At 39.9% G+C, this 22,158-nt stretch overlaps 1 protein-coding gene across 1 annotated transcript; it reads left to right on the forward strand.

Annotated features, from left to right (window-relative positions):
- Positions 1–203: 203 nt before the first annotated feature.
- cmtm7 (CKLF-like MARVEL transmembrane domain containing 7) lies at positions 204–18,445 on the forward strand. Its single transcript, XM_041184740.1, has 5 exons — positions 204–378; positions 11,862–12,035; positions 14,259–14,357; positions 15,229–15,310; positions 17,503–18,445. Exons 1-5 carry the CDS (start codon positions 268–270, stop codon positions 17,514–17,516), a joined length of 480 nt encoding a protein of 159 aa, XP_041040674.1. The 5' UTR covers positions 204–267; the 3' UTR covers positions 17,517–18,445.
- The last annotated feature ends 3,713 nt before the right edge of the window (positions 18,446–22,158 follow it).

The following is a 22,158-nucleotide window of genomic DNA, read 5'->3' on the forward strand; positions in this document are numbered from 1 at the left end:
TCATACAGACTTGAAACGTTAACTCTGTTTCTCTCTGCACAGATGCTACTAGACCTGCTGAGATTTTCCAGCATTTTCTGCTTTTGTTTCCAATTTCCAGCATCGGCAGTATTTTGCTTTTAGCTAGGTAGTGGAGGGGGAGGGCCTTCACCAGCCAATCAGTAGCTCGGTGTAGCTGCCAATCATGCTGAATGTGCGGAATTGAGTTCATTGCAGCCGAGCGGCGGGGCGGGGCGCTGACTGAGTCTGTGTGGCGACTCTGACTGAATGAGGATGGAGGAGTCAACAACTACCACCATCACAAGGAGTACTGGCAGTGGCTTCATAGACCAAAATTATGCCAAGTCCTTTTCTGGTATTTTGAAGATTGTACAAGCGGTAGGATTCGCCCGTTCTTATTTTTTCCCGCGCCATCTTCCTGCTGCACTTTGTAATGGTTTTCTGCTGAAAAATGTGTTTGCGAGTCCCTTCTCCTCGTACTGGCCTGGAACGGGGAAAAAAACATTTATAGGAGACAAGTTTATCAAACAAGGAGTGAAAAACATGGCTTTGCATTAAGGCATTTCGAGATGCGTTTTGACAGGGGCTGCAGCCAAACTCTAATTTATGCAAAATAGTTATTTTTTTCGTTCGATTTAGTTAATAATGTTATTTTCTTGTCTTAGCAAGTTTTGGTTTGTCGAAGTAATTCTCCTGGAATAGATGAAGGCTCTGACAAGTCCGGCTCGTGACATTTCCGGGGAGATAATAACCGTTGTTTTTAATTTAAGGGCTTGACGATTTCCCGCTTTGCTTTTAACTTCGTTGTGAATAACGGAACCGGCCTGGCCAGCGCTATACCTGCGACTGCTTTTCTAGAAGGAACTGTCCTTTCACATGGAACATTTTCCATCATATTAATTGTCGTCCCATGTGTAAGTCAGTGGGCAGGACTCCGCTCCTCAGTGTGTGCTTTGCCTGTGGTGATGTGTGAACAGGCTTCACAATCTCTGCTGGCGCCGCTCGCTCCATTAGAGCTTCAGTGTAGAGCTGATCCTGAGAACTTCCAACTAATTTCTAACTTTTCACTCGTATTGGCGTGGAGGGTTCGACAGTGCACACATTGTGGGGAAAAAATGTAAATCATTGGGTCGGATGATTCACTTTTAGTGAAGTCATCCGTATGAGGCGTGGTTTCTCACCCATTACTGTTCCCCTGCATATTTTGAAAACTGACGGTGAGATTAATTTTTCACCCAATCCAAGCAAAGGACAGTATTACCTCATGTGAATGTTGTCGACTGCTCATGTCTGGTACTGCTGTCGTGAAGGATACGCTTCAAAGCTAAACAATCTGGCCTGTAGAGAAGAAGAGGCAATTGGCTTATCTCACCTGTGCTAACTCAAAAGTTATCCACTTGATTTTGCTGCTCTTCCTCTATACCCTTTCAAATATTCCCCTCAAATCTAACCAGTTCATTTTTTAATGTCATAGTCTCTTCCTTAATCGACATTTGTAGTAAAATATTGCATGCTTCAATAATCTACGAAGGGGTGGGGTGGTACGGCACTTCTAACTTCCCCTTTTTTCTTATATTCATGAAACATATGGTCCATTCCCCTTTTCCCCCTGTGGGGTGGGGGGGGGGGGTGGGTAGGGTGGTGGTGGAAGAGGAGGTGGGGGATGACCAAATTTATGGTCAGACGTTGGCTTCAAGGAGGCTCATCAAAGGGGCATATAATGTTGCAAAGAGTAGTGGTAAGTCTGAGGATTGGGAGCTTTTTAGAAACCAGAAAAAGGCCACCAAAAACTAAATAAAAAGGGAAAAAATAGAATGAGAGTAAACTAGCCAGGACTATAAAAGCAGATTGTAAGAGCTTTTACAAGTGTATATAAAAAGGAAGAAAGTTGCTAAAGCAAATGTTGTTTCCTTAGAAACAGAGACTGGAGAAATTATCATGGAGAATGGAGAAATGGAGGAGACATTGAACAAATATGTTTTGTATTCACAGTAGAAGATAAGTTATATACCAGAAATATGGGTAACGTTGGGGTTAAAAAGTGAGGCAATTAAGGTAAATATTGTCAGCAGAGAAAATTTATTGGAGAAATTTTAGTCCCTTTAATTGTTTTTTTTACTTTCAAGTTTAAGATTCTCAAATCTTTCCTCGTTATTCGTTCTCTTTACACCTGTCTTTTAAACGCCACATGTTGGGAATGTGTTTCTGTGTGTGCATATGCCTTTAGCAATGCGTTTTTTTAATTGCACAAGGCGTCGGCTTCTCAACCAGAAGAAACCAAGATTGGGTTGATGAAACCCTCCTGCCACAATAGATTTCTTGCATCCCCTGATGACTAGGCTACAAAAGCTGTATTTAAGAAAGAAAGCCTGCAGTACCCTGCAAACCGACCTCAATCATCTAAAACAACTGAACAATACTCACTGAGAGGATACAAAATGTATGTAAATATGGGTGAAATGAAATCCCTCTACAAAGCCTTGCTATGATACATCGATAATTTTTTTAAAACAAATTTGAACTTCCAGGTAATAGCTGAAAGGATGACATGACAAGATTTCACACTTTTAAGGTGTCTACTGTAACAAACAGACTACAAGCTCTATTGACTAAACACTATTTTTGTAGGCAACATAGACTTTAAACTACAGAGCAGAACTTTTAATGAAACCAAAATAAACTCTACTATCAGGTGTATGTTACACTATCCTTTAAGCAGACATTCAAATCTCTCAGTATCAGTCAAAATTATTCTTAGCTCCTGAGAGTTTACTTCCAATCTTTTCCTTTCCCAGCCTGGGTACTTTTAACTCCAGAACTGTCTTTTATGGGAAGAGTATTACTGGAGATCCTCCCTCTAGCCAAGCTAGAGGTTTCCAGCTTCATTTTAACTCCTCTCAAATTTGATCTTTTCGATCCAATTGCGAGCCTTCCACCTGCATTGTGGCACAGTAAATCATAGAGACTTTCAGGTTCTAGATGTGTTCTCTCTGCTGGACTCTGGCAGACTGACTGAGTCCCTGAGTTTTCAGGGGTGTCTTAGAAATCCTTCTCCCCCTCAAAGCCTGTTTCCATGGCAATGTGAATTACATGGGCCTTTAATCCAGGTAGAAATCCCATCTAGCTATCTTTGAGAACCCAACTTTACATCTTGATACTAAATGTACAACTATTTACAGCCTGATATTCTCAACATTTTTCTGGGACTTTGGAGACTCTCAATCTACCACTGGCAGTATGCAGCTGTTGCCATTGTCTCCATGTTTAAACATCTTGCATCTTCTTCCCAATTAAACAATCTGGGTCCCCTTTAATCTCTAACAGCCAGGCTTGCTGTCAGGCAAATGTCAGAACAGATCACATCTCTCTCTCTCTCTCTCTCTCTCTCTCTCTCTCTCTCTCTCTCTCTCTCTCTCTCTCTTCCCCCCCCCCCCCCTCCCATTCTGCCTCAAATTAAGACACAGTCTCAAAACATAATCTTACAAACCTCATAATTGTCACAGCCTTAACATCTCTATACGGATATTCCGGCCAGGTGCAGGTACCACTAAAACCTTTGGATGACACAACCATCCTCATAGAGTCCACCTTGCGCCAATGGTCAGAACACTTTGAGAATTAATTTGGTGACCAGCAGCTGGTGCAGAAGATGTCCATCGCAAAGACCTCCCAGAGAGAAGTGAAGCCTGGATTGGATGAACCATGAACCAATGAACTGATCAAGACTGCTACAGTACAGTTAAAGTCACAGACAATGTTCCTGCAACCCCCCCCCCCCGCCACACACAACCAAATAAATGGGATTCCAGCTGAGGTTTTAAGCAGGGAAGAAATGTGATCTTTGATAGGCTTACAGATCTGTTTACAGCATGCTGGGAGAAAGGGAAAGTGCTTCAGGACCTTTGCGATGCTGTGCTTGTCTTCCTCTATAAAATCAAGGAAACAAGTCTGACTTGTCAAACTACAAAAGCATTGCCTTACTCTCCATTGTAGGCAAAATCATGCCAGAACTGTTTTTCGTAGACTTGTTCTGACAATAGCCTCACTGACAGTTGGTGTGGCTTCAAACCCAACAAGAGAACTAGACATGATACTTGTACTGACCAGATCCAGGAGAGGTGTAGCAAACAAAACATGGGTCCATACATTATTTGTATCCTAAGCCTTGATGGGATTACAGCCAGCTGGGACTGACTTTGGAATATACCACCTAGATTGGGTGTCCTTCAAGGTTCTTCCTCATTCTCCTCCAACTGCGTGAAGGCCAGAAAGGTCATGTGAAACAGAATGGAACCCCCTCAAACAATATCACTATCTCCAGTGGCGTTAAGCAAGTGTGTGTTCTGGCACCAGCCTTTTTCTCTATTTCTTCTGTATGATGCTTCAAGAGGCAGGCATGGCAGAGGGCATATACATCCGCTTCCAAACAGACTGCAGCCTCTTCAATTTGCCACAACTACTTGCACATACCAAAACCACAGAAGAACTTACTGTGGAATTTCTGCTTGTTGGCGGTTGCACCCTTCTGGCATGCACGGCAGAAACAATGTAGCTCATTTGTAAACTGTTTCTCTGAGGCATCAAATGCCTTTGACCTTATTAGCCTAAAAAAAAAACACAAGTATTGTACCAACCTTGGCCCTGTAGTTATTGCAATCCACTGCAGGTCAGAATCAACAGCAGCAACCTCAATCCAGTAGAGCAGTGTATCTATCTAGATAGCATTACAGTCATTCCTTAATGCCCTAGTTGTGTTCTTTAAAAGTACAACTTTAAGTGAAACAATGCTAAGCAAATCAGATTTTCCCATAAGAATTAAGGTATGAACTTGAATTAGGTTCCCCAGCGAGTTTCTCCCCTCCGATCCCCAGTGAGTCTCTTCCCTGTCCCTGTTACCTGGATGTGGAAACAGCAAATCAATATTTCTTTAGGGTATTTGGGGTGAGACAGTGAGTGGAGCAGTGATGAGGTCACCAAGGAGGTCAAGAACAATGTAATAGTGAACATCATCACTTTAAAATGATATATCCCCCCCATTGCATTGGTGGCATTATATTGAAAAGAGTTGAATGGATCAACATTAAGTGAGTATAACTATCACACATGATGTCGCTGTCAATAAGGACTTAGACAATTGACTATCCAAGGCCAATGGTTCCTTTGGTTGCCTTTCGTAGCACATCTGGTGTAACCATTTGCTATGCATCTCTACCAAAACTCAAACATTCAGAGCAGTCATCATCACTACCCTTTTGTATGGGTCAGAATCATAGGTTCCGTACAGAAAACAAATATGACTGCTAGAGAGATTTTATTAAAACTGTCTTTGATCCATCATGAATATCAGATGGCAGGGCTACATCACAGACAATGAAGTCCTCAACAGAGCCAATCTGCCCAGCTTTGAATGCATTGTCTTACAACACAGATTGCACTGGGCAGGACATATGTCACACATGGAGGATTCCAGAAAGCCAAAAGCAATGCTTTATGGTGAATTATGCTCTGGTAAGTGAGACTGAGCTGCACGCCAAAGACGAACTGAAAAGATGGCTCTCTCTGGCTGACGCTGACCAAAAGATGTGGGAGACAGAGACAGCTGGCACACAACAACCAGGAAAGCAACTTGAAAGTTCAAAACAAACAAACCTGAGGCTACTGAAGGAAGACAAGGCAATGGATGGAGTCTACTCAAACAAATAGCTCCTCCAAACCAGAAGTTCCTGTGCCTCAAGAGCCTATGGATCAAGAACTGGCCTCTTCAGTCCCAATGATCATGCTAACTACCTGAAAGACAAGATTTTTCTGATCTTTGCCTGCGAAAAATTTGCCATCATTTTAAAGCAAAAACTGGCTTTCGTGAAAACAATTTTTGTTGCTCTTTTACAGTTTACGCAATGCTGAATCTGTAGAGAGCCAGTTTTGTAGAGTTGCTTTAATGCCATTGTTTGAAGAATTCAAGCAATTTGTATGGTATGTGTGTTATGAGTATTTAGTTCCTTCAGTTGAGTAATACTTTGCCAGTTTTTTCTTTTCTAAGCCATGCTTATTTGCACAACAGGGCAATCGGTCATCTTGCATCCAGTTCAAAAAGACTTCTGGAAAATTTTATTTACTGGCTTTCAAATTCGGCGTTCAGACATGGTTAGATTTGGCTGCATTCAGGAACTCACCAAGACTCCCTAGATAGCACCTTCCAAACTCATGACTTTTACCATCTAGAAGGACAAGGGCAGCCAATGCATGGGAACACCAGCCAATGCATGGGAACACCAGCCACTCACCTCCTAACCTGGAAATATATTGCCATTCCTTCACTGTCACTGGGTCAAAATCCTGCAACTCCGTCTCTAAAAGCACTGTGGGTGTACCTACGCCACAGGGACTGCAGCGATTCAAGAAGGCAGCTCACCACCATCTTCTCAAGGGCAGTTAGGGATGGGCAATAAATGCTGGCCAAATCCCATGAATTAATTTTTTTAAAATTGTGACAATGATAATTCTAGTTAATTCTAATTAGAAATTACTGTTTGAGGCATTGAAATGAACTTAACATAATGAATATCATATTTATTTCAGAATAAAAAATTGAGAGATTAAAAAGAGTGCAGTGAAGCTTAACATTTCACTGCTTGTAGGTGGTGTCTTCAGTATGGGCACAAATTACTGAGGTCATTTTTGATTACAACAAAAGCCAGGATTGCTGACAACAATAATTTACTTTTAGTGTAAGCCAGTGAGCTTCTGAGCATCTATCTGCAACATCATTATGTATGTTTTCATCTCTGTAAAATCATATGACTCCATCCCTACATCAGCTCATCTGCTGCTGAAACCTTCATTCATGCCTTTGTTACCTCTAAACTTGACTATTCCATTGTACTCTTGACAGGCCTCCCACATTCTACCTTCCATAAACCTGAGCTCATACAAAACACTGTTGCACATGTTCTAACTCGCACCAAGTCCTGTTCACCCATCAAAGATCTATGCAGGCTCCTGACCAAACAACTCAATTTTAAAATTCTTGTCCTTGTTTTCAAATCCCTTAATAACCTTACTCCATCTTATCTCTGTAACCTCTTCAAGCCCTACAACCCCCTGGTGCATCTGTGCTCCCCCTGATTCTGGCCTCTTGAACATGCTGGATTTCAGTCGCTCCACCTTTGATAGCCATGCCTTTAGTTGCCAAGATCCTGCAAGCTCTGGAATTCCCTTCCTAAACCTCTCTCTTTCCTATTTTTTTAGGATGCTGATTAGAACCTGTTTCTTTGACCAAGTTTTTAATCATCTGCCGTAATATCTCCTCACGTGGCTCAGTGTCAATTTTTGTTTGCTAATGCTCCTGTGAAGCACCTTTGGATGTTTTACTGTGCTAAGGTACTATACAAATATATGGTGGTGGGTCTGCTTTCAGTTCTGGTGTGTACTGTTTTGCTAAACCAGAACAGGTTGGGATGGCATGCTTCCTTCCTGTAGGACATTGTTAGAGTGTTACAATTCAGTTTTTGTGCTCATTGTTTCAAAAGCTGACTCATGAATTACCTATTTATTCAATTCCATTTCACAATTTGCAAAGGTATACATGTTCACAACATCTGGGCTGCTTGTCCAGTGCCATAAACATTGTATCCATGTGCATGTTCAGAGCTATAAATAATTCCAATATTCACAACTGAAATAAATATAGATTACTTTGATTTTCACCACTATCATCTGCAGCAAGGGAATTCAAATTAACTTACATTTAATAGCTACATTATATTTATTGATCAGCTATTGTTCAGTTCTTTATAATGTTGGCAAAAGAAATCAAATCTAATTTGCTTAATGTTATTTGGGAATGGGAGAATATGTTAAATTGCAACCTGGTTGCCAGAACAATATTGTTTCATTTAGCATAGCATATTTCATATTTTCACACTGAAATGTCATCTTCTCTTCCTCCCCTCCCTTCTCCCTTAACCCTAAATTTTCATTAGTAGTCTGTGACTCTCTGAAGTTGCTTTTCCTGTCTTTTATCAGACATTTTCTTTCTGTGTGTTGTAATGACTGCTTAGGAATAGCTGACTTTTTCTGTGACTATTTTCATGTTGTAAAAAATAGAATACATTGGGCAGTGTGAGAAATTGGGTCAGTTAGTGATTCCTTTTCTTTAAGAAACTAATCTCTGAAACATTCCAGTTAGGGACATGTGATAGAGCTAGCAATGCCTCCTTTATGGTTGAGATACAAGTATTTTCTTGAATCTTTCTCATCATCTGATGTCCAAATGTAACTTAAAATGAGACACAATTATGAATATTTTAAGCTAATTGCCACATAATGTCTATTGTATGTTAAAGCATATCTTACTGAATGAATAAAACTAATTGTAGAATCATAACATAGTATAGCAGAGAAGGAGGCCCATTGAGTCTGTCAGCTCTTTCAAAGAGCAATGCAGTTAGTTCCACCCTCCTGTTCTTTTCTCCATATCCCTGTAAATTTTTCTTTGTGTTTAAAGGAAGTTGGTGGCGTAGTGGTAATTTCACTGGACTAGTAATCTAGAAGTCTAGGCTAATGATTTGGGAACATGGGGTTCAAATTCCACCACGGCAGTGGGTGGAGTTTAAATTCAGTTGATAAATCTGGAATTTATTTTTTAAAAGCTAGTCTAAGTAATGGTGACCATGATAACTATCATTAGTTGTTGTAAAAACCCATCTGGTTCGCTAATGTCCTTTTAGGGAAGGAAATCTGCTGTCCTTACCTGGTTTGACATACATGTGATTCCAGACCCACAGCAATGTGGTTGACTCTTAAATGCCCTCTGTTCAAGACCAATCAGGAATGGGCAACAAATGGTGGCATTACCTGTGACATCCACATCCCATGAAAGAACAAAGAAAAAAATATCCAATTCCCTTTTGAAGGCAACTGCTAAATCTATATCCACCATCCTATCAGATAATGGCCCAGGTCCTTGGGTCAGCATTGGAGCGTGTGTATCCAATGACTGCGTAACTGACTTAATCTGCCCAGTTAACATTTTAAGATGGAGCTTCCGGTCCTGGCTCCAGCAGGGATGCAGCGATTGACAGAATCGGGAGGCAGGATTAGACATCAACCCAAATAAGGAAACATTAGGGCAGATTAATCAAAAGCTTGGTCAAAGAAGTAGACTTTAAATAGTATTTTAAAGTAGGAAAGAGAGATAAAGAGGTGGAGAGGTATAGGTAGGAAATTCCAGAGCTTAGGGCCTGGACAGCTGAAGGCACAGACAACAATGCTGGAGCAATTAAAATTGCCACCCCTTGCCATCTTTTCTTGTCATTAACTGAAGAGCCCCTTAAGGTCTGTCTTCAGTTCATTGACTTACATTGTTTTAAATGGAGCTGTCAACCTCAAAACAGCACCATCTCCCACTGACAGTGTTGACCCCCCTAACCACACCAAACCACCAACAATGATACAAACAAAAAAACTGCGGATGCTGGAAATCCAAAACAAAAACAGAATTACCTGGAAAAACTCAGCAGGTCTGGCAGCATCGGCGGGGAAGAAAAGAATTGACGTTTCGAGTCCTCGTGACCCTTCAACAGAACTAGGTGAATCCAAGGAAGGGGTGAAATATAAGCTGGTTTAAGGTGGGGGTGGGGGGGAGAGAAGTGGAGGGGATTGGTGTGGTTGTAGGGACAAACAAGCAGTGATAGAGGCAGATCATCAAAAGATGTCACAGACAACAGAACAAAAGAACACATAGGTGTTAAAGTTGGTGATATTATCTAAACGAATGTGCTAATTAAGATGGATGGTAGGGCACTCAAGGTATAGCTCTAGTGGGGGTGGGGGGGAGCATAAAAGATTTTAAAATATTTAAAAATAATGGAAATAGGTGGGAAAAGAAAAATCTATATAATTTATTGGAAAAAACAAAAGGAAGGGGGAAGAAACAGAAAGGGGGTGGGGATGGAGGAGGGAGCTCTTCCAACTAGGCACTTTACAGCCTTCCGGACTGTGTATTGAATTCAACAACTTTAGGACTTGAGCTCCCTCCTCCATCCCCACCCCCTTTCTGTTTCTTCTCTTAATTAGCACATTCGTTTAGATAATATCACCAACTTTAACACCTATGTGTTCTTTTGTTCTGTTGTCTGTGACATCTTTTGATGATCTGCTTCTATCACTGCTTGTTTGTCCCTACAACCACACCACCCCCCTCCACTTCTCTCCCCCCACACCTTAAACCAGCTTATATTTCACCCCTTCCTTGGATTCACCTAGTTCTGTTGAAGGGTCATGAGGACTCGAAATGTCAACTCTTCTTCTCTGCCGATGCTGCCAGATCTGCTGAGTTTTTCCAGGTAATTCTGTTTTTGTTTTAAATCACCAACAGTGTTCACCCTCCACCTCCCTCCACGAAAATGCTCAAGTGCTTTGACCCTCCAGCTGATTACTTAATGTTACGTTGGCTTAATTCTTGCTATGAAAATCTCTAAGTAAATCCGTGTAAAAACAGGGTAAGTTTAGGGCAAACAGCCCAAGTCTCTATGGTTCTGGTCTTCTCATCCCACTGCCATAGGAATTGTGGAGCAATCCGAGTAGGGTAGAACTGCCAATTGGCATGCAAATATCATGGAAGTGCACACCTTGGGACTTCCTCAGGGTCCTGACACACATCAGCGATATAAATTGGCCCCTTCCCGTTTTAGAAGCTAATGTATTTCAAATCCTAAACACTTCCCGCATATTTATTTTTCTTATGTCGTCTCTGGTCATTTTGTCAATCACCTTAAATCTGTTCCTTCTGAGTATTGATGTTTCAGCCATTGGAAACAGTTTCTCTTTGTTTACTCTATCTAAACACTTGATTTTTTAAACACCTCTATCATATCTCCTTTTAGCCTTCTCTGCTCTAAGGAGAACAACTCCAGCTTCTTCAGTCTATCCATGTAACTGTAATTCCCAACTTCTGGAACCATTCTAGTACATCTCTTCCGTATGCTCTCCAGAGGCTGCACATTGATCCTAAAAAAATGGTGTTCAGAATTAGGTACAAAAAGCCAGGAGGGGTTTTTCTACTCCATGGTTCTATTTATAAAACCCAGGATTCCATATGGATTATTAACTGCTCCGGAATTTCCTCCCTATATCTCTCCACCTCTCCATCTCTCTTTCCTACTTTAAAATACCACTTAAAGTCTATTTCTTTGACCAAGCTTTTAGCTAATCTGCCCTAATATTTCCTTATGTGGCTTGATGTCTAATCCTGCCAGATAATACTCTGAGAAGTACTTTGGGATATTTTATTAATTAAAGCTTGTATACATATATACATTGTTATTCCCAATCTCTCAAGTGGATAGACTGAAAATTATATGGCTAATCCCTTATTGGCTACAAATCATGGCTGACATAAGCAGATTTATGGTCTCTCTGCCTCAATTGGTTGATTAAACATGGCCCTCAGGTGTTGACACATTTCAGTTAATGGCCCAGTTATTGAAAGATGGTGACAAAAATTAAAGTCCTGCATCTGTGGTAGTAGTTTCATTAGTTTCTGCGAGTTTTCATGATTTGCAAACCCTGGGATGTAATCCGTTTACTAGTTAGTCCCTTTTTAGTCTGATTAAAATCTACAAAGCTGTGAGGAAAAGTGGGGAGTAGAGTTTCTTTTGCAGAGAGCAGGCACAGATATGACAGACCGAATGGCCTCCTGCATTATAACAATTCTACTTTTCTATGCCAAGAGCAATACACTTTAAGTAGCAGTCTAAATATTGAACTAAATTGTCGAAGTCAATGATATTTCATGATGCCATGCATTTATTATCAAGAGTGCTCAGAGTTTTAATTCATGAATATTTTCCCTTTTTCAGATTGTGGTGTTTATAGCATTCCTGTGTATAAGGTGTTCTGATTGGACACACTACTCAACTTACCGCTACTTTGAAGTTGTCACCATCTGGTTTCTTGTTATGGCATTGGTATTTTACACCATTTACCTCACAAGACTGCATCTGAAAATCACTTGCATGCACTGGCCGCTAACAGTAAGTGTTTAACTTAAATAATTCACAAATCAAATTAGTATTTAGATTTTGTTGCACTGTGTTTTCACATTCCTATCGAGTTTCCAGGACCTAATTGAATATTGTCGATCAGGACCTCTCTCGTATTAGGGTTGAAAGGAGTAACGTGTTGGACTGTGTAATCAGCACCGCCTATCTGAGGATGGACGAGATACATGCCCAAGTGTGGAGAGGGAGAATGCTTCTAGCTTAGGCAAAGTAACAGCTAGTCATGTGTATCAATATATAGTTCTGTTATAACCAATGAACCAGTTACAGATCAGACATACCAATGTCTCAGCAACCATTCCTCAGCCAATCCAACCAACATACAGCAACCTCTGGAAACCCCAGCTTGAAAATGAGTCTGAGAAGCTATCCATAAAATCTGATGTATTAATTGCAGCAGCCATTTTTAAAATAAATTGCACCCTTGTTTTACAATTAAAATCCTGCTCTTTGCTTGAAAGAAAAGAAGGAATTGTATAAATGCAAATTCTTTCATGTGCTCAGTGCATCCTTAGGCTCTTGCAAAATTTCCAATGTTTTAATGTACGGACATGTGACACAGCAAGGTTCCAGAGGAATCAGTTAAATAAATAACTAAATAATCCATTTTAAGGATGCCCATTGATGGATAAATGTTGCCAGGATATTGGGAGAAGCCTCCTGCCCCCCTTTTTTTTTTAATACTGCCGTAGGTTTTGTACATTCACTTGAAGAGGGCATTTGGGGCCTCAGTTTAATGTCTCATTAAACAGCACTTCCTCAGTAGTGCCCTTGTGTGACCAGAATGTAACATAATTGATTTTTTATTATTCATTTGTGGGATGTGGATGTGGCTGTTGCTGGTAAGGTCAGGATTTATTGCTCATCCCTCATTGCCCTTGAAGATGATGGTAAGCTGCCCCCGTGAACCACAGTCCACCCACAGTGGGTTAGGAAAGGAGTTCTTGGATTTTGACCCAGTGATGACAAAGGGTAGTGATATGTCAGGATGATGCATGATTTGGTGGGTGATGGTATTCTCATATGGCCCTTGTCCATCTAGGTAGTAGAGGTTGCCAGTTTGAGAGGTGCTGTTGAAGCAACTCACCAAGGCTTTTGCAGTACATCTTGCAGATAGTACACTGCAGCCATGATGTGCTGGTAATGGAGGGACAGCTTGATATGGTCCATAGGGTGCCAGTCAAGTGGGGTGCTTTATCTTGGAACAAATTCTTGGAGCGGCACTCATCCAGGCAAGTGGAGAGAATTCCATCACATTCCTGACCTGTGTCTTGTAAATGGTGGACAGGTTTTGGGGAGTCAGGGTGCGAGTTACTTGTTGCAGAATTCCCAGCCTCTGACCTGTTTTTGCAGCCACCGTATTTATATAGCTGGTCCAGTTCCAATTGTGGTCAATATTAATGATAACGATGGGGGATTTAGTGATGGCGACCCTGTTGAAAGCCAAGTGGGGATCGTTAGACTTTCTCTTGTTGGAGATTGGGCAAGGATGGCAGCTTTCCTTCCCTACAGTAAATTAGTGAATCAAATGGATTTTCTTGACAACCCAATAGCTTTGTGGTCAGTGGCATCTATACTAACTTTTTTATTCCAGATTTATTTGATTAATTAAATTTAAATTCCCCAGTTACCATGATGGGATTTGAACCCTTGTCTCTGGGCCATTAGCTAAAGCCTCTGGATTACTAGTCTAGTGACATAGTCACCATACTCCATTGATTTGTGTGTCAGATTTTGCTACAATAATTTCCTTGCTGTCAGCCAACCCTATTCTTCCTGATTTTGTGAAATACTCCAAAAATACTTCTTAATATTTGGCTGTAAATCTTTGGTATCAAAATTAAATGGCTCTTTACTTTTCCTGCAGTAGTTTTTTGAAAGTGTGCTTTAAGTGTAAAATTATGTAATCCTATACGTATTTTAAATTTCTGGCATTGGAGAGTTTGGGCCATTTCTTACTCCACAGGTATCCTTGAGCTTTGTGACCCAAATTATTGAATTGTAACATTGCACTTGTTGAAGTATTATTGGATTATTTTGCCCTCCCCACCTTTGAATTAGTATTTTTATTTAATGGGTGTTTAGTACTGCATTGATGTAAAGTGGTTGACATGCCATAATAATGCAAGTTCAGCATTGTAACTTCACCATTTTAGATCAGTGTTCTATTCACAATGTTGTGTGCTTTTAATACAGGAATTCCTTCACTATGTTGTTGCTACAATCCTGCTGTTGATTGCTTCAATTGTTGGAGCGACTAAGACTTATGGTTACGTTGGATTGGCAGCTGGGGTGGTAAGAATTATTTATGCTTTAAAAATGCTTCTAGATCAGATCTTGGAACATAATGCAAGTGTCGTCTTTTGACAAAGGAGTGTAAACTAGGATACTGCTTTCCAAAACGGTGTACTGGCCTACTACGATCAACAATTCTAAAGGGCAAACTTTTGATGCTTTCGTAACACAAACGGAACTTAGTTATGAGCCACTGTTGGAGAATGTCCTGATTGAGTTAGTTATGGCTTATGATGGGCTCCATCAAATGAAAAGGAAGCTGAAATGTTTTGCAGTAAACTCTTTTACATTAAGGCTTGATCTGCACACTCAATACTGCAAGAATAGTTACCGGACTGACATCCAACATTTCATACAAATATCATGCAAGCTTTAATTTTATTCAGTTTCAAAATTGTATTTATTATGCCATACTAACAATGGCATGGTTTTGTTGCCATTCCCTCCCTCCACCCCACCCATCTCCACCAGTGAACTTTGTTTCTTGGCTGAGACAAGGTTTTACTGGTACTAAGCACTCCTGCTAGCTTGCGCAAGTAGCCATTGTTCCTATGTGAAACTTCAGAGTGCTGCCAGGCTATTTGATAGTGGGTGTCATAGCTAAGCCTGATACCGTCCATGCAGATTGCATTATGGAAATGTCGTTGAATAGTAATTAGGAGGAGTTTCCTTCTCCTTCCCCCACAACCACCCCCAGAAGAAACTCAAAACCATTGAGTTTAATGATCACATCTTGTATCAATCTGCTGTTTGAGTTTAGTTAATTCAGCACTGACTCATTACCTGGGAGAAAGAAAGTTACATGATTAAGAATAATTGCTGCTTTTTTGTTTCTACAGAAAACCCCTAATCTCACTGTTCTGTTTTGTAGTTCTTCGGCTTTGCATCAACAATTCTATATGGTATCGGTGCCTGGCTATCCTACAAGGTGTGGTGTGTCCCTCAACCAGCAAGTAAGGAACTTTCCACATTTAGAAAACTGAAAGCTATTCTTTCTCCTCTTCGCTCCTGACCCCAGAGCCCTTGCATTCATTTCCCCCACTCATTCTGAAGGCTTATCCTATTGTGAAGTAATAGTTATTCATATGTGGGCCTGACCAGCAAGTGTTGGCAGGTTGCTACAACATGAAGGCTATCACAGCTCTGCCAAATCCTGTCTTCATCTGAGATTCTCACGGTCTCTTTCCAGTAGGTACTGGATAGCTTTACATAGATGGAAACCTTTGTTGAACTTGTAAGCCTTAACCCAGTGACACTGACATCATTTATGGAATTTATGGTGTGCATAGCTCAGCAGTGCAGTGGGGATCCTTAGAAAAAATAGTTTTAAGTTGCAATGGTAAAGAGCTCATTTGTGTTCCATTCATGCCCATGCTGGCTCTTGTGCAAGAGCAATTCACCTAGTGCCACTCCCCTGCATTTTCCCCATAGCCCTACAAATTTTTCCTTTTCAGATAATGATCCAATTCCCGACTGAAAGCCTCAACTGGCCCTGCCTTCACCACACTCCGAAGCAGTGCATTTCAGATCTGAACCACTTGCTGCATAAATAAGATTTACCTCATGTCTCCATTGCTTCTCTTGCCAATTACCTTAAATCTGTGCTCTCCGGATCTTGATTCTTCCACTAGTGAGAACAGTTTCTCTCTATCTGTCTAGTCCCCTCATGATTTTGAATACCCCTGTCAAACCTCCTCTAAACCTTCTCTTCTCCAAGGAGAACAGTTCCAGCTTCTCCAATCTTTCTATGTAAGTAAAGTTCTTCATCCCAGGAACTGTTATCATGAATCTGTCCTGCACCCTCTCTAATACCTTCACATCCTGCAAGATTAGTATACCCTGTCCTGGATAAGCAAACCAAAATTGTACACAGTACTTCAAACGAGGTACTGTATGAATACTACTACACTCTGGACTCCAATCCCTTTCAAAGGCTAACACATTTTAACTGTTTACTGTACCTATATGTTAACCTGGTGTCTCATGTACAAGGAGATCCAGCTTTCTCTGAATATCAGTATTTTTCAGTGTCTCACTATTTAAAAAATGTTCTGCTTTTCTAGTTTTTTTTCCAAAGTGGCTAATTTCACACTCCCCCACATGATATTCCATCTGCTATGTTCTTGCCCACTCACTTAACCTATCGGTATCCCTCTGCAGTTTCTTTGCATCCTCCTTTGCTTCATTTCTACCTAACTTTGCGCCATCAGCAAACTTGGATATGTTGCATTTGGTCCCCTCATCTAAGTCATTGGTATAGATTGTAAATAGCTGAGGCCCAACGCTGATCCTGCTGGTTAAGGCCTCCAACTTGAAAATGGTACGTTTATTCCTACTATTTTTTTTTGTCTGTTAACCAATCCGCAAGCCATGTTGATATATTACCCAAATTCCGTGACCCCAATTTTGTGCAATAACATCCATTGAAATTCCAATACATTACAGCTACTGGTTTCCCCATATCCACCCTGCAGCTTATAACCTCAGAAAACTAACAGATTTGTCAAACAATATTTCTTATCGCTTGGTAGTACAGAACTTGAGTATTGCTGAAATAAGAGACATGTCTAAGCTTTCTGTCTTGCACTCATGGGGACATTTTTTAAGAATGCCAATATAAGGGAAAAACAACAATTTATATGTGAAGAGAGTGAAGTGGTGTTGCCAATGATGGTGACTGACAGTTAACTGCCAAACATTTTGAAATTTAAACCAGGCAGCTTTCCCTTTCCCAAGTCTAAAATTAGGGCAAACTCCATTCATTTGCAGCTAGTTGAGAAGAGGCTTGCAACCACCTGGATTTTAAAAGGGACAGTACCATTTCATTTTTTTGTGTGGAGGGAAGGGAATGTGCAAGGAAGTGGTGAGGAAGAGACACTCCAGAGTAATGGAAGGGTAGTTAATTGGCCATATCTGCATCTCAAAGTAGCCCATTCAGGAGCAGCATTTGTGACAATCTGAAAATAGATTGCTCACTGGTTAGCTAGGCTAAATTTATTTATGAATAGTCAAAATTAAGAGCTTTACGTATATGCCTTTAAGAATAGTGCAGCTTCTTAAAGAAGACACATTTTGTAGCTACCATCATTCTGTAAGATCTTTGCTCCTTGATTAAATTTAGTGAATTTTTTTTGTTCTTTTACAGCTGTTTCTGTATAACTGATCAGTGTCTGAAGTTGAGAAAACAAGCTGGTTCATTGGAATAATATAATATCGCTGTTTCATCTGCCTGACTTGTTGAATCTGAAGATTCATTTTGTAATAATTGTATGTGTGCAAGAACTTGGTATTTTGTATTGTCATTTGTAAAATAATTCAAATATTTTTATATATTTTAAAAACTAGCTTTCAAGCAATTGTACCAAAGAAGTTTGACAAATTGATTGAATGTTTTATACAAAAGCTTAGGTGGGGCAATCCTCCCTTTCAGCATTTCACAGCTTTACCACACCGTATTCACATACAAGCTTTATAGCTATTCACAGCATTTACACTTTCAAATAAGATTTACAAGAGCGCCAATAAAATCCTAATTTGAGAATACCATTTTACTCTTATTGTAGTTTTGCTAGTTTTACCAGGTATCTTTTTCTGAGCAGGAAACCTGCCTAAGTGACCTTAATAGTGTTTCAAATGTGTGTATTTTTTGCGCATTTTATTATATGAAAGTTCCAGTATTGGAGTGCCTTTGCATATTTATCTGTGCATATTGTATGTGTGTGATATATGTATGCTCTTGACAGTAATCCCCATCTGACCATTAGCTCATTTGATGCAGTGAAGCAAGGGATGCTGAAATGTTTACAAGTCTGACTTAAACAATGACCCTAGGTTAATACACCTATTACTATGCTGATACTGTTTTCACTGCACATTATCATTCATCAGAATGGTATGGATTTTTGTACTGGGTATTTTATATCCATGTAATTTGAATTTGTTGCTAATATTCATAAATGTGGATTGTGACCAAATCTAAATGCCTCAACCAAATTATAAAAACTAAATTTTACCTCTTCTGTGCTTAGAGAAATGAGCTTTTGTTATGATTGATTGAAAAAAAAATAAAGACTTTTTGAAAGATGCAATTTTTTTGTTTGTTTGTCAAATCAATTGTGAGAAGCCTTTTCTGAATCCATAGAATCATACAATACAGCACAGGAGGCTGTTTGGCTCATCGTGCTTAAGCCTGAATATCTGGTAGAGCTAGCTAATCAATCCACTCCCCTGCTCTTTCTCCATAACCCTGTAAATGTATTTTCCCTTCAAATATTTATCAAATTCTCTTTTGAATGTTATCATTGAATCTCCTTTCATCAACCTTTCAGGCAATGCATTGTAGATCACAACAATGTGCTATGTAAAAAAAAATGTTTCCTCATGTTGCCTTTTGTTCTTTTGCTAATCTTAAATGTGTTCTTTGGCTACTGATCCTTTTGCTACTGGAAAAAGTTTATCCTTATATATTTACTCTTGAAACCATTCATAATTTTGAAAATTTTTATTCCTCTTTACTTTTTCTGCTTGAGAATAGCCCCAGCTTATCCACATAACTGAAATCCCTAATTTTTGGTACCATTCTAATAAATCGCTTTTGCTCCCTCGCCCCTGATCTGTCTGCAAGACCTTTGCACCTTTTCTAAAGTGCAGTGCCCAGCTGGAATACACTACTCCAGCTAAGGCCCAAACAGTGCTTTTAACAGCCTTCTCAAGTGAAGTATGTGTTTATGGCTAGCAGACCTAAACATTTTTAAAAATATGAATTATGCTTTTATATGTTTGCTCTCATGTATACATCCAAAGTTTGTAAAGTTGTGCATGGACTTCATAAACACATTGTATATTAAAAAATAACAGTGACCCTAATATCAACTGTTAGGAAACACCACTGCATACTTCCTTCTGGGTGGAAAACAACCGTTCACTGCTTTCTGCCCCATAGCCAATTTTGTATCCATGTTGTCACTGTTCCTTTTATCCCGTGGGTTTTAGTTCTTTAAACAGCTCTTACGTAGTGGTTACTTTGCATTATGTTTCTTGTGCGTTTGGAGGCGATTGGCCTCCACTTCTCCATGTTTAATAACTGTAACTCAAATGAATTACAGGTAACCATTTCTCGTTTCCTAGCTGCTTCTGTACCTGAACTGCTCTTCTTATTGTTACGGCCATGTGAGGAGGGGTAAAAATGAAACCCCTATTATACCACTCCAAATCTGATCGTAACATGGGTTTTTTTTGTGAATTCAGTGAGGATGTGCTTTGCCAATACTGCAGGAGTCCCACTATATACACTTCCGAATTATAAAGAATTAGCCATACAGTTTTTTTCCAAGTTTAAATGAAGAACAAGATAAGTTTATTGACCCTACCTTCCGAATTAAAAAAAAAATAGGTAAATCGCAACCACCATTTATTCGTCATACACATTACCTGGGCTCGTGCACACACTCTTGCCAATGGTAGAATAAGAGGACAAGCTTAAAGATATTTTACAGATTGTGAAGAAAATAAATCATCAAGGGAACATACAGTTAACTGTCCTGTGGCTGGTCCCGATGCAGTGATTCCATGTTGTTGCCATTTTGTTTAGTTGTCTTCCTGAGGGTAGTTGTATGGAGCAGATTTCCAAGTTTTATTCCCAAAAGATCTTGGTTTGCGGTAGGTTCCTCTTCTCACATAGTTACTTTATAAATCCGCGTGCAATACTTTCGAGAGAGAGAAACCACTTGTAGCTTTTCAGTACAGCATTCTGAGCTCTGATCCGATCACCCTGGCTTAGTAAATCGTTCTTAAAAGTCCTGCTGGCTGTGTATTCCAGCGGATTTTGATTACCATATCTGCTGCAATCATTGTTTTGTAGAACAGGTAATTGTATTTTGATGCCTCATCTCAAACTTTTGAAGAGTTTTGGGGTAGTGTGAAAGCCAATAGGAGATGAGGCCTTTCACGCTCTTCGGGATTATTGGTGCCTGGTCCCTTCTCATCCCAGTTGGGTGGAATGCAAGTTGTATCTTCTGCCTGACTGGCATCCCTTCATTCTCTTAACAGGATTGCAGTTTACTGGCTTTGTAAATTCTAGCCAGGAAAAGGAGAATTAGCAATTTTTTTAATATAAAAAAGCACTTCCTCATAACACTACTGCACCACGTAGAACGAAATGAGATTCACTCTCATTTCATTACATGACTGGGGAAAAAACGCAAAGAATATAAAAAAAAACCCATACATTCATCCACAGCCTCACATCTTTTTAGTCTGTTTGGTTGAGGTCCGAGTTATTGTTCCTATGCGAGTTTTAAATTCTGGACAGTACATCCGCAATCACATTGGTTTTCCCTGTATTGTGGGTAATTTTTAAGCGATGTGGCTGGACGAACAAACTTCAACAAAATAATCTCACATTTTTGGTTCTGAATTTTTCCACAAAGGCTAAAGGATTATGATCCGTTTGACTGATGCTTCTGTGTAGCTATTTTGAACATATCTCAAAAGTGTTTAAGAATGATTGAGCTAGTAATAATCCTAAAGTTTCTTTCTCCACAATAGAACAGTATTTCTGGTGTTTGTTGAATTTTTTGGAGAAATGCGTGATTGGTGTTTCTATGCCTGATTCATCTTTCTGGAGTAGGACAGCCCCTATTCAGAGGTCACTAGCATCGATGGCTACTTTAAATGTTTTGTTTAAGTCTGGAGCTGCTGACACTGGTTTTTTCCTAGAACAGCTTTCAGCTTCTCAAAAGCCATTTGGCATCTCTCTGTTCACACTACCTTTGCTTTTTTTCTATAATAGGTCTGTTAGTGGGGCAGCTATTCTGAAGTTGGGACAAACTTGAGGTAGAAACTGCATATGTCTAGGAATCTCATTGTTTTGTTAGGGGGTAATTAAATATATATATTAAAAAGAGAACACAGTAAGAATTTGCTGAGCATACTTAAAATCTCCAGGCAGCCATTGACACTAAACATTAACAGTTGAAGATAACCAGATGGACATTGCACACAAAGATGCTTTGAGTTTTTGTGTGATTTACACAAGTCAAGAGATGAGCTAATGTCCAGTAACAGGGAGGACAGCCTCGGTCAAGCAGGGCAATTCAAGTAGTGCAATGATGCGGTGAAGCCTTGAGAGCTAGACTGGAGATAAAACATGGCATAAAATTAGATTGAGTATGCTCATCCCTCAGACAAGGGGAGGATAAATGGTTTTAGCTTAGATATGGGAAGATGAACAATGGTCAAAGAAGGGGCTTTGATGAAACACACAGTCTTGAGCTGCAAGAATAAAGGTTCATGTATATATGCCTTAATCCTGATTGGATAGTACAATAATGTATACATGCTTCAGAATAATTGGAAGGCAAAATCACATGTTTATGTACTCAATAGGATAGAGATCATTTGGAACTGGTGTGTCGGTTACCAATTGGATGTATTCAAATGTACTCAAATGTATTGCAATAAGAAAAAGTACAAAAGTAATGAAATGTAATCAATCTGGGAGCTGGGCCTTCATTCTTAGGAATAATTGCAACTCCCTTGCATATGCTTGAATAAAACCGCTTAAAAGGAAGCCTGAGTCTCGTGTGGTCATTGCGGGATTGGAGAGTATAACATCTCCTCTTCAGTTTCCTGATTTGTCATGGGGATGGGAAAATTTGCTAATGCCTCTGCCATCATAGCTTTGGGCAATACATGTTATTGACCCATCACATGTCACCTGAGCCTTAGTGAACTTGCTTTTTCTGAGATTGTTCACTAGGTTGGCTGACTGCATTTGGAAGGGGGCTTCCAGTTGTTCCAG

The sequence above is a fragment of the Carcharodon carcharias genome, chromosome 3 (genome assembly GCF_017639515.1).
Source record: "Carcharodon carcharias isolate sCarCar2 chromosome 3, sCarCar2.pri, whole genome shotgun sequence".
Lineage (NCBI taxonomy): Eukaryota > Metazoa > Chordata > Chondrichthyes > Lamniformes > Lamnidae > Carcharodon > Carcharodon carcharias.

Coding starts and splice junctions, on each gene's coding strand:
- cmtm7 (XM_041184740.1), top strand. CDS start 268: ATGAGGATGGAGGAGTCAACAACTACCACCATCACAAGGAGTACTGGC. Junction 12,036..14,258: donor GCATGCACTGGCCGCTAACA/GTAAGTGTTTAA, acceptor CTTTTAATACAG/GAATTCCTTCACTATGTTGT. Junction 14,358..15,228: donor TTGGATTGGCAGCTGGGGTG/GTAAGAATTATT, acceptor TCTGTTTTGTAG/TTCTTCGGCTTTGCATCAAC.